This window comes from Coturnix japonica, chromosome 2, assembly GCF_001577835.2.
Source record: "Coturnix japonica isolate 7356 chromosome 2, Coturnix japonica 2.1, whole genome shotgun sequence".
NCBI classification, from domain to species: domain Eukaryota; kingdom Metazoa; phylum Chordata; class Aves; order Galliformes; family Phasianidae; genus Coturnix; species Coturnix japonica.
The window spans coordinates 113,253,448-113,272,322 of NC_029517.1; the positions used below are offsets into that span (position 1 = coordinate 113,253,448).

At 38.4% G+C, this 18,875-nt stretch overlaps 1 protein-coding gene across 6 annotated transcripts in view; it reads right to left on the bottom strand.

Annotated features, from left to right (window-relative positions):
- Nucleotides 1-18,875, bottom strand: part of RUNX1T1 (RUNX1 partner transcriptional co-repressor 1) — a 107,238-nt gene that overhangs the window by 17,949 nt on the left and 70,414 nt on the right. For all 6 annotated transcript variants that reach the window (XM_015855919.2, XM_015855918.2, XM_015855920.2 and 3 more), the window contains 4 exons: nucleotides 15,591-15,772; nucleotides 9,999-10,249; nucleotides 8,662-8,747; nucleotides 7,881-8,082 (listed from right to left, as the gene is read on the bottom strand). In XM_015855919.2, coding sequence (XP_015711405.1) covers nucleotides 7,881-8,082; nucleotides 8,662-8,747; nucleotides 9,999-10,249; nucleotides 15,591-15,772 — 721 coding nt within the window. The remainder of the gene's footprint in view (nucleotides 1-7,880; nucleotides 8,083-8,661; nucleotides 8,748-9,998; nucleotides 10,250-15,590; nucleotides 15,773-18,875) is intronic.

Sequence of the window (18,875 nt, forward strand, 5' to 3'; positions counted from 1 at the left end):
AGCTGAGGCTTCTTGGCTTTATTTTTATCCTACAGTTTCAAGTCATCCCTGTATGACAGTTTCTGTGCTTTTAAAGCTGGCTTTGAGAGACTGACTGAGAGGTGACATGCTTCATCCTTTGTAATTATGCTTAGAAAAGAAAGAAGAAAGCGTGAGCAGCCTGCACTTGGCACTTCTGGCTCTGTGCACACAGGCCGGCTGCTGACGGCCCAGATAAAAGGCAAGATGTCAATCCTGCCATCAGTGAGCGGTCTGCAGAGAAAGGAGGGATGTTTCTGTTAGGCTCAGAGCTATGCTTTCCTGATTCTGACCTGTGTGGGGAAGTGCCGCTGCACAAGTTTGGAAAACAGAGCCTTTAACTTTAGGTTAAGCTTCCACATGCATCCACCAAGCAGCCTCATGGGAGCAAAGAACTAACCCACATATTTCCATCACATTTTGACAGCTCTCACCCCCCTCCTCTCTTTCTTCCAAGGGTTTAACCTCTGCGCCTGAGCCTAAGAACTCTGAAATCAGCAAGATCCCGTCCACACCGACTTCAAAGCCACAGGATCAGACAAGGCAGAAAAAAACCCTCACTTTGGCCTTAAATTCAGCACACAGATCTGCAACAGATGAAAGCTGCTCTTTTCAAATACAGTTTCAAATATAATTTAAAAAATGATCAACTGTATTTTGAAGTAGGACATGATAGATGTTTCTAAAAATACTTGTATTTACAATACATATTATTGCCTGTATGATAAAACTGAATTGTTGTAATAAGTTTTTTTACATCAGAAAGGATTTGCACCTTTGAAGAGATTTTGCACGAAATCAAGCATCCTTTATAAAGTCTGAGTCTGATCTGAGACAAAATGCACACACAATTCTTTTCAATTTTTATGCAATATATTCAATTTTTGTATATTAAATTAATTGTAAGATATCTTGTCAGAAGGTAGCCCTTTGATGATAAGGGTTAATCACTGGGTTTAGCAAATTGGTTTTTATATTCCTTTATATAGGCATGCAGTACTGTTTGTATACAGTAGGCTACAGAAACTTGAAAAAACACATTTAGAGGCTGACGTTTGATCCTGCGGCTGGCTACCAGAGATGGGAGGGATGGGGCAGGTTCAGCATGCAGGCAGCAGGGAATCCCGCTCCCCGCCTGCTGCTCCACAGACACAGTTTCCAGCACAGGAATCTGTAGACACTGACTGGGTAGACTGCAGCTTCCCATCTGACAGGCAGCTGAGCGGATTTCCCCAGCTCTTCTGTTTACCACTAAAAATGAATTTTTATGGGCAGAATTTCACACCTCTCAAACATAAAACAATGGGGGTGTGTACATAAAGTTGTATGCAAGAATAGCTATGTATATTGGTTTAATTGACGTGGTAGAGGACGTCAGCCCCAGTGCTGGAAATGTGCAAATTATTGGTATCAGTTGGCCCATATGACACTTGAGACTACAAATACAGATGCGTACACTTCTCCTGTCCCTTGGAGGTTTTAAGGCTTATGGGAACAGTGACAGTTCAGCCAGGGACAGAGTGGGCAAACGATAGCTCAGGAAAACTGAAGGTGAAAAAGATGAAAACATTCTTATTTGCTTTCCTGCCCTAACTACAAGACACAGTCAGAGTCCAAATGTGGCATAAGAAGAGGTTGTGGTGTCCTTCTCATGTATTTTGCACTGAATTTTCCTGTCTGTGATTTAAGGTACTATTCATTGTGGGGGGATCACGGTCTTGATTTAAGCCCTCTACCATGGTGCTCAAGTATTTAAAATAGCAGAATCATTGAATTGCTCAGATTGGAAAAGACCTTAAAGATCATCACGTCCATAACTAACCATACTACCCTAACGCTAACAACCCTCTGCTAAATCATGTCCCTGATCACCACATCCAAACGGTTTTTAAACATATCCAGGGATGGTGACTCAATCACCTCCCTGGGGAGCCTATTCCAGTGCTTAACCACCCTTTCTGTAAAGAAGTTTTTCCTGATATCCAACCTAAATTACCCTGGCAATGAAGAGATGTGGAGCTGATTTTTCAATACACATGACTTTCCAAAAATGGAATCCAGTGACATAAATGACCAGATTGCCAGATAATTGTTAAAATTTCCAAAACATAAACATCAATCAAGCTCTTATTCCAACCACAAATTATTTACATGAGGAATGAGATCCTCTGAAAGGAGAATTAAATCAAGAGCTTGTGAGACTTTCCCATCATTTGGAATGGCACACAAGAAAAGACAAGAAGCACTTATGAAGATAATAAAACACATATTCTCCACGCAAGACAAATATTATTACCACGACTATTGTTTAGTCAGTGGCGATAAGTCCGTGAAACAATTTTCTTCTGGGGGCAAAACTACAGGTTGTGGCCAGAGGATGTAAGTTTTATATAATTATTGTTATTATGAAGCTAAGGTGTGCTTCAGGTTAAGAAACACAGAACTTACTCGGTAAAAAAGAAAAAAAAGAACAAGAAAAAAAATAAACAGATTTGGAAGTCTAGCAGTTTCCAAACAAAATTAACATAATCAAGCACAGTCACAAAAAAAGCCCAGTAAGAAACATAAAAAGTGTACATAAATCAGCATAGCCAGTATTTGCTTGCTAAGAGCTTAAATGAATTAAAATAAGAGACCTTGAAATCTAACATGATTTTTGAATACTTTTTTTTTTTTTTAATTTTATTTTATTTTAATGTAGAATATATCTTTCAGGAAAAAAACAACTTGCTGAACTGCCACATAACAATATGGATGAAGACAAGATACAAAATTTTCTTTCCATTTCAGCCCTCATATACTACTGCATAGCAGGCAAGGACGTATTTTGTAAGAAGTTATTAGTTTATTTTGGATTTTTTAAAAGAAGGAAAACATTCACACACACACAAATCCTACAGTCAAGCATGGCACCAGATTCCATTCCAACTATGGTGCATTAATTCCAAGAGTATTATACCCACATGAATCATCAACTATGAAGTGATTGACCATGTTTCTGGTGTTCAGCAAGTCATGTAGGCTACTTATTCTTCTAGTGGTTTTAAGATAAAGAGAATTGGTACTACAAGAAGTGAAAGAGGAAACTGAGAAGAGTTTTAAGAGCAGAAATCAAAATGGGTCTGAGAAGCAAAGCAGAAGAAAAGCTCTAGAACTAAATAAAGGAGATGAACTTTCACATTATAAGAACCAAACCCAGAAAAACATAATAGAAATACTTAAGAGGAAAATATGTGTTAAAAAAATCTAATCCATGTTTGGAAAGATAGAAGATGAGTTGAAAACATAAAATAATGGAAGCTTTTGTCACTAGATGATGCCATCTGAGATTATAATCACAAAAGAGTAAGAGATGGAAATGAACAGCTGATCATTTGAGGACAGAAACACAGACTGCGTAACATGAAAAATAAAGAGATTTATATGTGTTTATATGTATTATATATGCAAGTTTTACCTCATTCTACCCTACAATAAATATAACACAGTGGGACAGAGGTGACTAAGAAAAAAAACTCCTCATAGCAATAAATATTAATTATTTGCTGCCTTTTGTTTTTAAGTATCAGGCTCAGAAGGCAGGAGTATAAATCTGAAGAACTGTAATACTGAGTGAGATGACTTTGCTAACTCTGATGGAGGACACAAGTTTCATGCATTTGTGTACATCTTTCCATCTTTGCCTTATACATTTCTGTGGCTACTATAACACTCCTTTAATACTCATGAAATTACATTAAAAACATAGCTGTGCTCTCATTTTAAAAGACTGAAAAAAGGAAAACAAACCCAATAGTGCATTGCTGTATCATCTCCTCCTCTATCTTCAACTAAGATGCAATTTCCAGCAACTAGCAGCATGAAGTACTTTCCTCTTCCATGCTACCTGTGACTTGTTTTGCAGAGCACAACAGTGACAAGGGTGGCATAAGGAACAGATAAAAGTTACCCAAAGCAATCAGAACTGAATTCTGAGAATACAAATACCTCTGGCCTCAGTGGCTACAGCCCTACCCAGCATTCTGCAATTCACGCTGCCACAATCTAGCCCAAACCTCCTGTGCAGCTTGTGGATTAAGAGCAATATTTAGTAACATCAGTGACCAATATTACAGAGGCTTTATATTCTAGAATTACAAGTCATAAATGCTACTGTGATATTGACAGCATCCCTGTTAGCTCATGTTGAGAATAGGATGTGTATTGTATCAATGCTGATTATTTGCAAAATGGCAAAGGAAAAGATTTTATAACTGTGGCATGAACAGACAAATATCAGCAGGAATGCCCCAGCTAACATTGGAAGTACTTGGGTAAGCAACATTTGATAAAATGTAAACAAATTCTGAAAGGATTAACTATCAAAAGTGTATTAAGAAATGGCTAACCTATGTATTTTTTTTTACAAATTCATATACTTCTGAGAATCGTAGCTTCCTGGGGGCAAATCTTGCACATATTGGCACTCTCAAGTCAGAGATTTCAAACAAACAAAAAATTGTAAGATTTCCATTCCGATAAATTCAACAAAATATCAACACTACTGCAAGCCTTCTTATGTGTGCCTTCACCACTTATCTAGAGCCACAGTTGCACTCAGTAAGCTTACAGATCTTGTTCATAACCCACGATGTTGAAGAACCCTCATCTTTAATTTATCCTACTGTGTGTATTTCAGTATACATTGTCAGATATGTGTAATTATTCACTATTAGGATGAAAGTGATTCAGTCCTGTTGCAGTATGCAGTACTGAAATGCTTCAGCAGAAATGGAGTCAGATGATGTATTATTTACTTCATAGACCATCACAGTTCATCAAGTGAATATATATAAAGTATGAGTCATTTTTAGACTTTCATAAACATGTATTATTCAGACTAAAATGAATGGACCTATCTTACCTTCAGCACACTATCAGAGAATAATGGCACCTTGTAACCTGTTGTAAGTGGCTAATGTGTGTATGGAATTCTATTGCACTGAAACTGGTAATCAAATATATCATTTGACTCCTTAATTAAAAATATCAACAGGAAAATACTCATCAGATACTGTGAACCATAAAGCTCACAATGATTTACAGAGATGTCAAATGAAAAGAAGCATAAAATACACCTTGCATGAATGGTCTAATGGTTCAAAATAGCCAGGATTTTCTTCACGTTCCTTTGGATGAAAACCACCAATTCTGAATTTCAGTTTGGTGTATTTTCAGAAGTGCTATCAATGAAGACTATGATATAATGCTTGTAGCAAGAACTTATCACTCCAGTTGGTGCTATTTTGATCACAGAGAGAAAGAAACAAAGACATGAATACTGCAGCCATAAGGCCCCTTTTTTTTCTCTCTTACTAGTGGAGATGACAAGATGGATTTAAAGGGTGGATTACCTCATTAAAAAAAAAAAATGCATGAGGGAAACACTGACATTTACAATCCTTGCAACAAATAGCTACATGTTGTGGCACTTTAATTAAAATACTGGAGAAACTTTTCAATCCCTTCATCTTCACTTCAAAACTGAAATAAAATTCCCTTAGCTAAAGAGCATCTCAAAACTCACAGGTACCGCTTCAATTTTATTATTCTTCTGAACATTCAGAATTTTCATTTAGTTAACCAGATTACTACCAGATTTGAGAAAAGATAACGATTAAACTTCCATAGTCTCTGTGCACTCTTGTGCTTTATACTCCATCTATAAAAACCCGTCTTATCAATACTTAGGACTGATGTGGATACTGCAGAGCTGAAGCAATCAAAATTACATGTCCACAAGTCCAGGGGAGCAGTTTTTAATGCTAAATAACTGAAATGTGGCATGTTGAAATTGAAATGGACTGACTCCAACCAGTTAAATTGTATCTATTGTGCTGCAGATATGTCAGACTCATAAGGCTGTGCCTTATGTCTTTTTAAGCAAACAGACTTTGTTTTTTACTAACCAAACATAACGATAAAATAGGGATCTGACTGTACTTCTTATGATCATTTATCTTGTGTGAGTTTTGTTGTTACGGCTATCTTTATTGGACTGTAGATCTATGAAGTGAATATCCTGAGTTACAGTTTATTGGAGGAAATTATAAAATTGCAGTTTCCTTCTACTTCTTTTACATACAAACTATACTCAGAAGCATCGGGACCCAGCTCTTTTTGCACTGTAGCTTTACTAGGGATGCTGCCACTGCTTTTGATCAGGGGTTTCCTTGAGTGTTTTTCCTGAAACTGGAGATGTGACTAGCATTTCAGATGCCATATTTATGAGCCTTTCTTTACATTACATTTAAATGCTATTCGTACAAGCCATTACCTAAACACTTCTTTCTGAGAAGGGCTTCTCTAGGGACTAAACTTATTAGTGAAGTTGGGAACAGCATTTCCATAACCTCTTCTTTCATTCACTGAAGCTAATTTACAGAGCAGTTGACTCGGATCACACACAAAAATGGTTCATTTGTTATGAAGAGACAATAAATATTACAGTAAGAATCCAGAGATTTAGAAAGAGGATGATGGAGACGTTATTAGATTTGGTTTCCTGCTTCCCTATTTATAATTAAGTCACAGATTTCATAAGTTATTCTTCAGGACAAAGGCAAAACATATTTAAATGAACTACAGCTGTGAAACAGCACAACAAAGTTCAATTCTACCAGTGACAACAATTTACAATGATTTTAAGTAGATAACATTTGTAATGTATATTTTTTAAAAAAGATAAATATTACCAAAACAGTCATAGTTTGCTATTCTCTTTGAAATAGCAGAGAGCAATAAAAAGTTCTCTCCAAGATGAGATTCTTTATTTCACCTGTCATAAAAGTGAGGGGATGAGGCAGAAGTCCACCAGCATATCAATAAATTACAGAAAGCCCACAGAATTAAAGCTTCTGTTTACACAGTCATCCTAGAACAGTTTTTGAAGATACTTTTGTGTGTATGACCATTAAGGTCAGCATGGGGTGAACAACCACCTGCTTAGTCTGCTTCTTGTAGTTGGGCACTGGGTTCTGCTAGGCTCAAAGCAAGCAGTACATCACCTAGCTCAGACAGCTCTGCACAGGATACAGCAGTGAACACAATTATATATGCAAGGTTGTAAGCATCACAGATGTTGCTACTTGTTTCTTATATGGAAACCAAGTACAGCCAAGAAATGTTCTTATCTTATATATACCTTCATTTCATTGCATTATAGAATGGCTTGTGTTGGAAGGAACCTTAAAGAGCATCTAGTTCCAACCATCCTGCTATGGGCAGGGTTTCTGAAAGCCCTACCCTAACTGGCCTTGAATACCTTGAAGGATGCAGCATATGCACCTGTGCCAGTGCTTTGCTGCCTTCTGAGCAATAAAATTTCCTTACAGCTTCTAAACTAAATCTCCCTTCTTTTAGTTTAAACCCATCCCCCCTTTCACTACACTCCCTTATAATGAGTTCCCTTTCCTTAGAAAAGGGAAATTCCAAGTTAACTCACTTGATCTCATTTTGGAGTGCTAACAATCTGGAAGCTCATATAAATTTCCTTAATCAAGTAGGTAAGGGGGAGAGAGAGGGACAGGGTTGGTGCACCCCCTACATGAAGGCTGTCCCTGTGCCCCACCACCCTCGGCCATTTCTGAAAATAAATTATCAGGAGTCACCACCAAACCCAAACCATATCACGTGTAAATGAGGCTATTTGGGTGTAGTTTTATATATCAATATAATACATACTTATAGTTAATTTAGTAATCATCAAAGAGGAATACTGTATCCCTACTAGAAAAGAATCAGGAGAGAAAATGCAAACTCCATCTAGCATTTAGCTGAGCGGAAAGGAGACCATAAAACAATATTTAATGAGAATACTGTACCTAATGTAACTGGATCTGGATTCACTGGACTCTGCTGTCTAGAATGACTGCTGCTGCTGTTACCACCTTTTTTTAAATCTTCTGCATCACTGTACCGCCGTATCCAGTAATTAAGCTCCTCGCGGTCTGCTTCTTGACATCGCCGAAGTACAGTGAGAGATCGCCTAGTTTTTTCCACCATGTCCATTATACAGTTTAACAGCTAGTCATGGCAGAGAGCAGGGCAGAGAAATAAAAAAGAATATTTGATTCATAAATTGACACTAAAATAAAGAAAATACTTATATGTTTAGTGCTTGGGCTTTAAGAATGAAGATGCTTCTGTATGTTTTTCTAAACACATCTGAAGAAGTCTAGTCTTAGAATAATTATTTCTTCTTTAACTCGTTATCTTAAGCTGTACAGATATAGATTTCTGGAAGAAAGGGGAAAGAAGAAGTAAACTGAAAGGACTGTAGTACCATCACACAGCATCATGTAGGCCAGGAGATGTGACCCAGAACTGATGTCTACAAATGTTTCAAGAGCTAACAATCTCCAGTTAAGCAGTTCCAAGGCTGATAGTCACGTATCTCACATTCAGGGCCTACAGAGCAGAGTCCTTTCCTCATTTGGTAGTCTGCAATAACTAGGGTACTGCAATCTGTATTTGAACAGCAAGGCCTAATTTGAATTACCTAAACTTCAAGCCCCCTGCTTTAATCAGCAGTATCCTCAAAACAAATCCCTGTCTTACAGGAATCCTTTTAGACAATTATACATGAACACATTTAGCCCTTACATGGTCAAGGTGTTTCCACTCTTCTGCCCATTCTCTGTCTGTTAGTCTGTGATCAATCATTTCTTCTTGGCGTGTGCCATGCAACCCTGCCAAAAAGGAGCAAATCATGTTTACAGTGTTGGGAGTCCTCTAGGGGGAAAGAAAAAAACAAAGAAGAGCCCATTGAATATATGTGGCTATATACATATAATATATCAGCTGGCCTAGTATGAAGAATACCACCACAAAAATAAATGGATGCTTAAAAACTGTGTTAAAAGTTGTTGTTAGACTTTTCCTCAGACTAGATGCTACTGTTTTACTCAGTATACTCTTCAATTCAGCAAGTTCTGCAAGCTATAAGACAACCACTCAAATATAGCTGTAACTCTTTCTGAAATATACAATAATATAATGCAATACATCATTTTTCATTTGCACTTCTTGAAGAAGTCAGAAAGGCAATTATTTGGAAACTGTATCAAATATTAGCTCTACTTCAAAAGTTGAAAAAATATTAATGTAAACTTAACGTTATTTCACTAAATGCAGAAATTGCTACCATATCAACAGAGCATCATTAAGGGTTCATCCCCTCACAGATGTTTTAAACAACATGTGGTTAAAATGCAGCACATAAAACACAGCAGCTGACAACATGGTAGAACCAAGTCAGTATTTATTATCAACACCCAGAGGAACTGACACTTGCTTCTTGTTTAGACTCCTTCATACAGATGCTGAATATTTGTAAACGTTCCTCTTTTATTGAAGATTTGTTTAAAAAAAGCCAAGAATAGTATGTGCAGATGTGAAGCAAGCTAGGCAAATCCAAGAGCATCAGCTACCCCTGGAACCCAACACATGTGGCAACAAGTCCTGCATAGGGTGTGGTCCTTCTGCTGCATACATGTTCTACAGACATCCCCACATTGTAGTGCACACTTTAACTTCCCTCTTGCCTAAGCTGAAAGCAAGCTATACTAATTTGTTTTACTGTCCCAAATGAGACATGAGAATAAAGATGATCCACCTATCCTTGCTTGACAGATGTCTGAGCGTTGAGGTTATCTAAGCAGCTGTAAGAGCAGGGGTTCCTCCTTCTAGTGTTCTTGCTTTAGAGTGTACAAAATGCACAATTCAGCCCATTCTAATAAACTTAAGTCTGCAATAAAACCAAGAAGAGCAGCTAGATGGACAAACAGCAAAAAAGGCTACATCTGAAGGAAAGGTATATTTTGTCATAAAAAATTAAAAAACAAAACAAACAAAAAAAACCCAACCCTGTTCAAAATTCAGAATAATTACAAAGGAAAAAGAAACCTCAAAAAGCAATGCAGAAAATAAACATGCCTTACCCATAGGTCTGTTTCTGTCCCTGAGGTCCCTGTGGTTGGGGTGTCTGTATGAGTCCCTGTAGTGGTGGGCAATGGCCATATCATCCAAACGATAATGCTGAGGTGGAGGTGGGGTGGGATGAGGCAGACCATTGGGCTGATAAGATAAGCCATTATTTGGACTGTACCGCTGGCCTGGGCTAATAGTGCAGGGCCGCTTGCTTGGATGCTCTGAGTGCAAAGGCTCTCTGTCAAAGCCATTTTCTTTGGTTCTGAAAAACAAAAGAAAGGAACCTTAATTCACTTTGTGAACAGAGCTGTTCAGGTACACTCATGCCCAACTACACAGGGAGCTTTAAGATCTTTGCTCCAAAAAAGGGGTACAGGGCATTTCAAAACACTGCTTTATTCAAAACATACAATGGCCACCATTCACCTAGTCTGATTTCCCCATGAACATGAGAAATAATAGCAGACGCCCTTCCAGTGGGACAGGTTATATGCTGGGCCAGAGAGGATAGTTTTCACCAAAATCACCTGATGACCTGATAGTTACTCATGTAATTGCAGATCTGAAGCAGTCAAATGATACAGGAAGCCAGAGGCCAAGCAAAGATCACAATATATTTTTAACGACTCTTGGCATGAAGGAAACTGTTTGCAATAACTTTCAGTAGGTAGTGAAGTTTTTGACATCTCTCCAAGACAGTTTTTAAAATGTAGTTGACACTGTGTGTCTTCTTTGAGTGTATCTACTCAAACTCAACATCCAGATTTTTCAATTGTAATGTTACTTGCAATGCAAGCAAAACACAGATTCTTCTGTATATCCAAGCCAAGCTATTTCTTTGTGAAAGTATTCTATGCTTTGTTTCTAACAAAGATGGGGAAAGAAATCAGAAACTGTAAATTAACTTCACTGACGTTCTTGGATAGCTCAGTGTAAGAAAAGCAAATCAGAAAACTGTGGCAAGGAGGAAAACAATCAGAGGAAATCCAAGTTTGATTTTCTGTGCTACAGTGGATGGCAAAAGTATGTATTATTGTACAAATGTTTGTTGTTGCTCTTTACTGTGCAGGTACTTCTGTGTCTTTTTTTGGAATGCTCCATATTTAATTAACTGTAATTCGCTGCTCTACATAGGACAAAACATCAGCATATTGATAATGCTTTTTCGGGGAAAATTCTTATTTTGCTTGTGTTACGGAACATATTAACATCAAATTGCTAAGCCTTCATATTAATAAAATTAAAATCCTGATAATTACAAATTTTATAATAAGCACAGCCCTAGGTGCTGTGAGTATCCTTCTCCTTCTTGAGATGCACAGGAGCTTCTTCAAACAAAAAGATTTGTTAACAGTTATTGAAGCTGGCCCTTATGCTCAGGTACCTTCCACATGAATTTACTGTTAAAGATTCTGAGGGTTCACCCACCACATCATCACTTCCTAAAGACTCAAAACAATCATAATAATTCCATTTTCCTCTCAATCAAAATTAGAGATATTCTAACATTGTGGGTTGTTTTGTCTTAAAAACATCCTATGTTTACTTTGCAGGCAGCTGTCATGCTGTAGAACCATTACATGACATGCTCATGTGCCATACAATCTTTTCTAGCAGTCACAGAGGATGACTAATTAGCAAAAAGTCTTTTCCAGTTAATGTATTTAAAATCAAATTATTTATAACTACGCACTCATTCACCAAAATAAGAACTCATACTGGTCCAAGTTACTTTGTTTTACTGTAGTAGCATGTAAACTTCAGAAGTTGTAAACAAAATATAGTGAACACTTTGTTCATGACATGTCATGAACAAATTACTAAAATGTGTTGTCTCCTCAGGTGTCAGTTTTTCTCTCTTGCAGTGACTGATGGTTCCCAGTGTTATTACAGAAACAGATTGATCTTTTTAATGAGCTAGTTTAATAGACTCCAAAATCTCACCGTGGCTGCTCATCCGTGTCAGACCATATGCACCAAGAAAACATTCAGTAAAACATGAAACTCTGCTGTCAGATTGCTCTATAAAACCTCACATACAGTAGCTTTGGATAGGCAGATAAATAACTAGAACTAGAAAAGGCATATGCCAAAAAGACTCTGAAATTATAAGTAGTGAGAATTACTGAAGATATATTTTCCTTAACAAATAATGAAGAGGTGCATGTGTTTATCTGCAACACACTCACTCTACTTCCTTCACTTAATCTCTTACTGTATTTGTATGTCTACTGGAGTCGACAGATATTTGTGCCTGAAAAAATAATGTAAATAGAAGGATATGTGTATATATTTCTCATATACATGTGTGTGCAATCTATATATATCATTATCTAATACACACACACATCTATATATGATACACATGATAAATAGTGATGTATGATGATATATAATGGGATATATATCCCATTTCCCATGGGAAGTGAAAAAATACCACAATTTACTTTAGGAACAGACACATCTCCAAACAAAACTGTTCCAACCACACTTAGTTCTCCTAGAAAGATGCTGCCTTTCAAGCACTTTTTGCCACATATTTTAGGAACAGAGTCATAGAAATCCCCCCTCAAAAAGATGCCTAATATCTTCCACTGTATCTTTATTAGTATATGTATATATTTAGTATGTATGCATCGACTTAGACATCTAAACAAAAGGGATGTTTTCTCCTGCTGCTCTGTAAACAATTAAAATAATTTATACCTCAATAAGTATCAAGCTAGACAAGTATTTGGTCTCTATACTCGGTATAGGCATGTTCTGACTCCCACATGAGCAGCTTCCCAAAGCTCTTTCTTGGCTTGCCATAAAGGCAGCACAATGACATGGAGAGGAATTGGAGACTCCTTGAACTGGAAGGAGATGGAGAAAAACCTCAGCTGTAAAGGCAACAGCATCATGAAGAGAGGGTTTCAAAGCACCTGTGTATATTAACATGGAAACAAAATCCATAAAACAGACTAACCCCCAAGGTCTAGCTCACAGTTTTAATTACAAGACTTTCAAATCCAATATTCTCCTGATCTGTCGATCCCCCTGTGAGCAACTTCTCATGCCCTTTCTACTTTAAGACTCATAGGGTCTTTCACTGCAAAGTTCTCAGATTGGTCTCAGATTGGTCTTCACCTTCACCATCCATACTACAGATAAGATGACACCACAAAACCAGTGCGATTCATCGCATCAAACTGAACATTAGTGAAAAAACAAAGGTATACTGTATTGCTAATTTTCTCTTTATGGTCATATGCTACTGACAGCAAAAAGTAAGCTAAGGCTATCAGAGAGGTGCGTCCCTCTGCATCTTAATACTCTGCCAAGCCTCACAGGCTTATCAGATAATTCGGTGTATTTACAGGAGAAACACCATGTCTGCTACTGACATATTGGAAAACATCATGCTGATATTTAAATCAGTCACATGATCCACAAGATCTTAAGCGGTCTTTTTTTCCCCACAGTGTATACATGTTTTGGTACACTAATTCCTCTGCAAAGACCTGGAGCGTGCAACAGAACTGCCCCAGGGAGCTAAACCTCAGCTTTGGAAATGTTATCTTTTTAGGTGGCTCAAGATCTTGCATGGAAAATATCTGAAGTTTAATCCTCTTTCTTAGAACTAGTTAGCAACTTCATGTTAGCACCAATGGCTGTTTCAGCTCATCTCAGCTGACAGGAAAAACTAGAGAAAACAGAAAAGGTACTCTACTGATTATTTTTGTAGTACCATATCAGGATTTCCCAGAGATATTATCCAAAGCATACCAGTTTCAAATATTTCCCACTTTTTTTTTCTACTTAATGGCTAAGTTAGATTTTACTATCATGTCTGCTTTATATCTTACCATGCAATATTTTCAATATCTAGCCTCATGAATATCTCATTCCTGTGAGCTCCAATATTCGATGTTTATTTTTTTCTCTACTAGTCCTAGAACCTTCATTCTTTATCTGTACACTTCATACAATCACACAATACTCAAAGCTGGCCAGGACGCACAAGGATCACTGAATCCAACTCCCAGCTCCACGCAGGACCACCCCAAATTCAAACCCTGTGTCTGAGAGCATTGTCCAAATGCTCCCTGAACTCTGGCAGCTCAGGGCTGTGCCCACTGCTCTGGGCAGCCTGTTCTATACCCACTGCCCTGTGGTGCAGAACATTTTCCTGATATTCAACCTGATATTCAAATCTGTGCTATCACAGCTGGTTTCTGTCAAAAAGTAAATGAAAACTGCAATCTATGTAAAATCTATGCAGAACTGCCATCTATGTAGAGATGCAGTGCTTCCTAACTATGTAAATCTTCATCTTAATTCCTTTAAAAGGTAATTAGGATGCCTGCAATGCCTTGTGCATGCAGATAGATAGATTGGGCGGAACAGCATTATAAAAGCTTTCTATGTTATAAAGGCCTGTGACCTGCCCAGGGAGGTGGTGGAGTCGCCGTCCCTGGCAGTGTTCAAGAGGCGTCTGGATGAGGAGCTACGAGATATGGTTTAGTGGTTTGTTGTAGCAATGGTAATGGGAGGACAGCTGGACTAGATGATCTTGTAGGTCCTTTCCAACCTTGTGATTCTATGACTCTATGATTCAAAACTAAGGATAAAATCGATATTTGGTCCTCCCAAAGGTAACATTTATATGTTAAAGGAATTTCTATCACTAGCGCAAGAAAATGGTCGATAAGAAAGGACCACAGTAGTCTTTTTCTTGTAATGCTAAACAAAGAACTTCAGTTAAATAAGAAAAAGAGAAAACTGTTCCATATCCCTAAAGCTACTGCACACACAGGCGCTCACTCTGTTTCTGCACAGACTCTCTCAGCTCAACAAGACAACAGATTTCAGTGAACATTTCTCCTGTTCGGAACAAATGTTAAGAATGTCTTTACGCTGTGCATAAAACATGGCACAGTAGAAAGACTCAAATCCCTGACTGCACTCTGGAGCATCCCAATATCAGTGTTTAGCCATCTTCACCATATTTACTATTTGTCTAAGAAATTACTTAATACAAAGAACTTTTGTATGGAGTTGGAGTGATTTACTCCATGCTCTGCAGAAAAACTGTGAAGCAAATAGTTGGTAAGGCACTGACTGGTCAGTATTACTTCTGTGCAGGGATAGCCATGTTCTGTCCTCAGATGATTTTACTTCTCGAGTCAGTATGTGCATATATATAAATGTACAAATATTCAAAGACAGTGTGGATGCTGCACAGCTGTCATGAAGGAAAGACTTATACCCAGGTCAGAGAATCCCAGAACCCCAGGATGGCTAAGGCCAGTGGGGCCCTCTGGGCCCTCTGGCCCACCTTTGTTCCAGCAGGGGCACCCAGAGCAGGGGGCCCAGGTCCATGGCAAGGCAGCTTCTGAAGTTCTCTAAGGTGGAGACCCTGCAGACTCTGGGCAACCTGTGCCAGTGTTCCAGCACTGTACAGTACAACAGTGCTGCCTGGTGCCCAGAGGGAGCCCCTGTGCTCCAGTTTGTGCCCACTGCCTCTTGTTCTAGAATTGGACTTCCCAGGCCAGCTCCCCAGCCCACCCCTTGCTGGCAAAGCCAAGCATGCTGCATCCAACAGACACAGCCATTCTTACCTGTCTGGAGTTCGCCTCTTCCCGTTTTCGTTCACATCGAGAAGCAGCTCTGAGGAGTCAACAGGTGAGGTGGTGCTGGCATCCAGAAGCAGCTGTTCGTGCTGGGCGAGGTACTGGGCTGGGTTCTGCTTGGCTAGCCGGGCGCAGTGCAGCAGCTCCCGCTGCAGCAGGGGCAGATTGGCCTGCAAGGACATAGCACACATCAAGGCAATGGCTGGGTAGTTCACATGCAGTTTCAACAAGGACAAAAACAAACAAACAAACAAAAAAGCTATCAATGGGAAACATACTCTGGGATGAATCTGTTGCACAAATCCTGAATTAGATTTGAAATGGTTGGCTGCCTGAAATCAGACAGCTTCGCTACGGGTCAGATTGTGGCTATACCAAGCGCGCATGGAAGAAAGGGAACTCACTCACAAAAACAAAACAAAACTGCAAATGCCATGAGAAAAACAGGTCTGAAATCCACACATTTAAAAAAGGAAAGAACACAGTTCTGGTTGACTTCATCTTCTTCCTTAATATCCAGAACCTAAGCTCCTAAGGAGCAGCTCTGCTTGTTGTTGTTTGTTTATTTTTCCACTGACAAACTTTTTTTGCTGACTATTCCGCACTCAGACTGCAGTTAGCACTTCAAAATCTTTAGAAACCATAATATCGTGGCTCTGTAAGCTGCCTTTGTCACCATCCTTCAAGAACAGGATTGCCCTCAGCTTTCCCCATCATACTCAATCATAAGATAAGGACTACAATAAAATCTCATGTTCCAGAGCTCCAGCTAATCACCTGGAGGGCCACATCCCTGCTCCATGTCACATGTAGCCTGAAGTTAATTTTTAACTCTTCTCTTGGGACCCCACTGTGTCACAAGCTGGACCGGACCAGTATTCAAAAGAGTACTGAAAAAGCTGATTGATCCCCAGGTGGTAGGTTTTCCATACCGAGCAACACATCTCATCTGATTTGGGACTGGAGTAGAACCATATGACCTTTCCCTTGGAGAAGACATTTATACATCTTGGGAAACTTCTTCCTCTCCCTTCAGCACATGCATCAATACTAAGACAACTCAGCCATTTCTTACCTACTTATACGTGCTGAAAAGTGATGTGCACATCCTTCCTTCTTCCATGCCCAGTGCACAGTAAATGTTGCCTGGGGCTTTTCAAGTGTTAGACTACGTTTCATGGTTTTTAGTAACAAGATGGAAGACAAAGAACTGTCATGGTTCCTCTCAATTTTAAAGAATCTACTTTGAGAAAAAAATTGTTGTTTTTTTTTTTTTTCTTTGAATAGGAGAATAGTTCTTAAGGCAAAAGATTCTGAATGTAATGTGCAGCAAACTGAGCAAGAAAGAAGGAAAGGAAGATGTCCTCAAAAAGTTTTGAGCACAGGGGATTGGGAAATTGCTATGCTAGTACTGTAATGATGGCAGATGCTCTAGGCACCTGTTGCTGTACCATAAGAAAAAATTCCCTGTGCAACAAAAGTGCCAGAACGGGGTTAATAACTATGAAGCTTTTTAACAAGATAAGAAAGTAATACAAGCAACTGATATCACTTACTCATCTTAGGATATGAAGAAAGACAGTTCTGGAACATGAGGTCTTGTCAGACCTTCACAGAACACAAATGTTTTGTGAAACCACGAAAGAAATATCTTCTTACTATCAATCTCTCACTTGGTTGCCACATAACAGGGAGAGATAATAAGCCAAAAAGAATCTAAACTTTTAGGGTTTAGTGGGCATGGTGGTGATGGGTTGGCAGTTGGACTAGATGACTTTAGAAGACTTTTCTAACCTTAATGATTCTATGATTCTATACTCATATGTGGGTACTTCTGGCTCCTGAAGTCAACCAAATTACAAGCTGCCTAGCAAAACACTTGATCTGTTTTAATTCTTTTCCTCCAAAAGAAAAGTTAATTCTTCCTATTTAACCATAAACATGCAGATTTGTAATTACATTTATCTTTTTCTTCTAAACGCACTGAACATTTTTTTACATGCAAAGAACATACGTTTTTTAGAAATTATTATAGGAAACTATTAATTATGTGCCTTGTAGTTTAGAAGATGTCTGAGTCTGTAATAGTACCAAGTAGCTTTTGGAGGAAAATTTAAAATATAAGTGAAGAAAAGCAGCGTTTGAAAGCATTTAGTTCAACATACCTGCTTACAGTCTGCTCAAAACATAATTATAAAAAAAGCTTATCAAACCATATAATGAAACATAATTGGTTTATCAAGGAAAATATAATAAAATAATAAAGCAATAATAATAACAGCAATATTAATAATAGTAGTGCCAAAACTCGGAAAACTGTCTATGGCTAGATGAAGTTTCAGCCTGCTACTGGTCACCATGGCTGTGATGAACTAGAACCAGTTTTTAGGAAGCTGGCAGCACTGACATTCTCCATACTGTGAGCAAGAAGAGATCAAGCTCCTAAGGAAACTCAAGTGTACTTATAGATTCTGAAATTCAAATGGCCTTGGACAGAGAGGTTTACGCAGATGCTCAAGCTGACAAAGTGCAGCAGCATATTTCTGCAAATGTCGCTGCTGGTGCCTGCAGACAGACTTGGACACCTCAATATTTGATGGATACAAACCGACTGCACACCGGAAGTCAGATAGCTGTGTTAGAATAACATGATATTACTAGCTTACTGTCCCCTACAATTTTGCACTTCATTCACTGGAATATGTTCCTACTCTGCTTTGGTATGAGTTATGTGATAAGTCAAGGCTGCTTGGTCAGCTGCTTCTACTCCAGACACCTAGGGACATGTATTAGTGGGCACAGTGGTGATGGGTCGGCAGCTGGACTTGACGATGTTGGAGGTCTTTTGCAACCTTAATCATTCTGTAATTGCATCCTTCATAATTTAGGCAGTGCCTTAGCCTCCTACGTTAGTTTTAGAGGATTATATTTTTTTTTTTTTGCCCAGCTGTCAGATCTGTTTTCCACATTTAAATGAGCTGTTCTAACCTGAAAACAAGCCATTATTTGTGCACCTGCAAAAGAAGCTATCAGCTCTAAAAGGCTGTTTTATCATTTCAGTGCTCATTCCAGTTAATTAGCTAATAATCTTCCATTGTTGATGTTCTTACTTTCTTCAGAATTTTAGCAACAGAAATATTTCAGCATTATAATTTAAATAAAAATGGTTTCATTAGACTACAGCACACTGAGGCTCTGATACAACTTTTTATAAGTGCCATTTTAAATAAATGATTTACAGCCATAGTTTAGAAAGAAAGGATTTAAATTGGG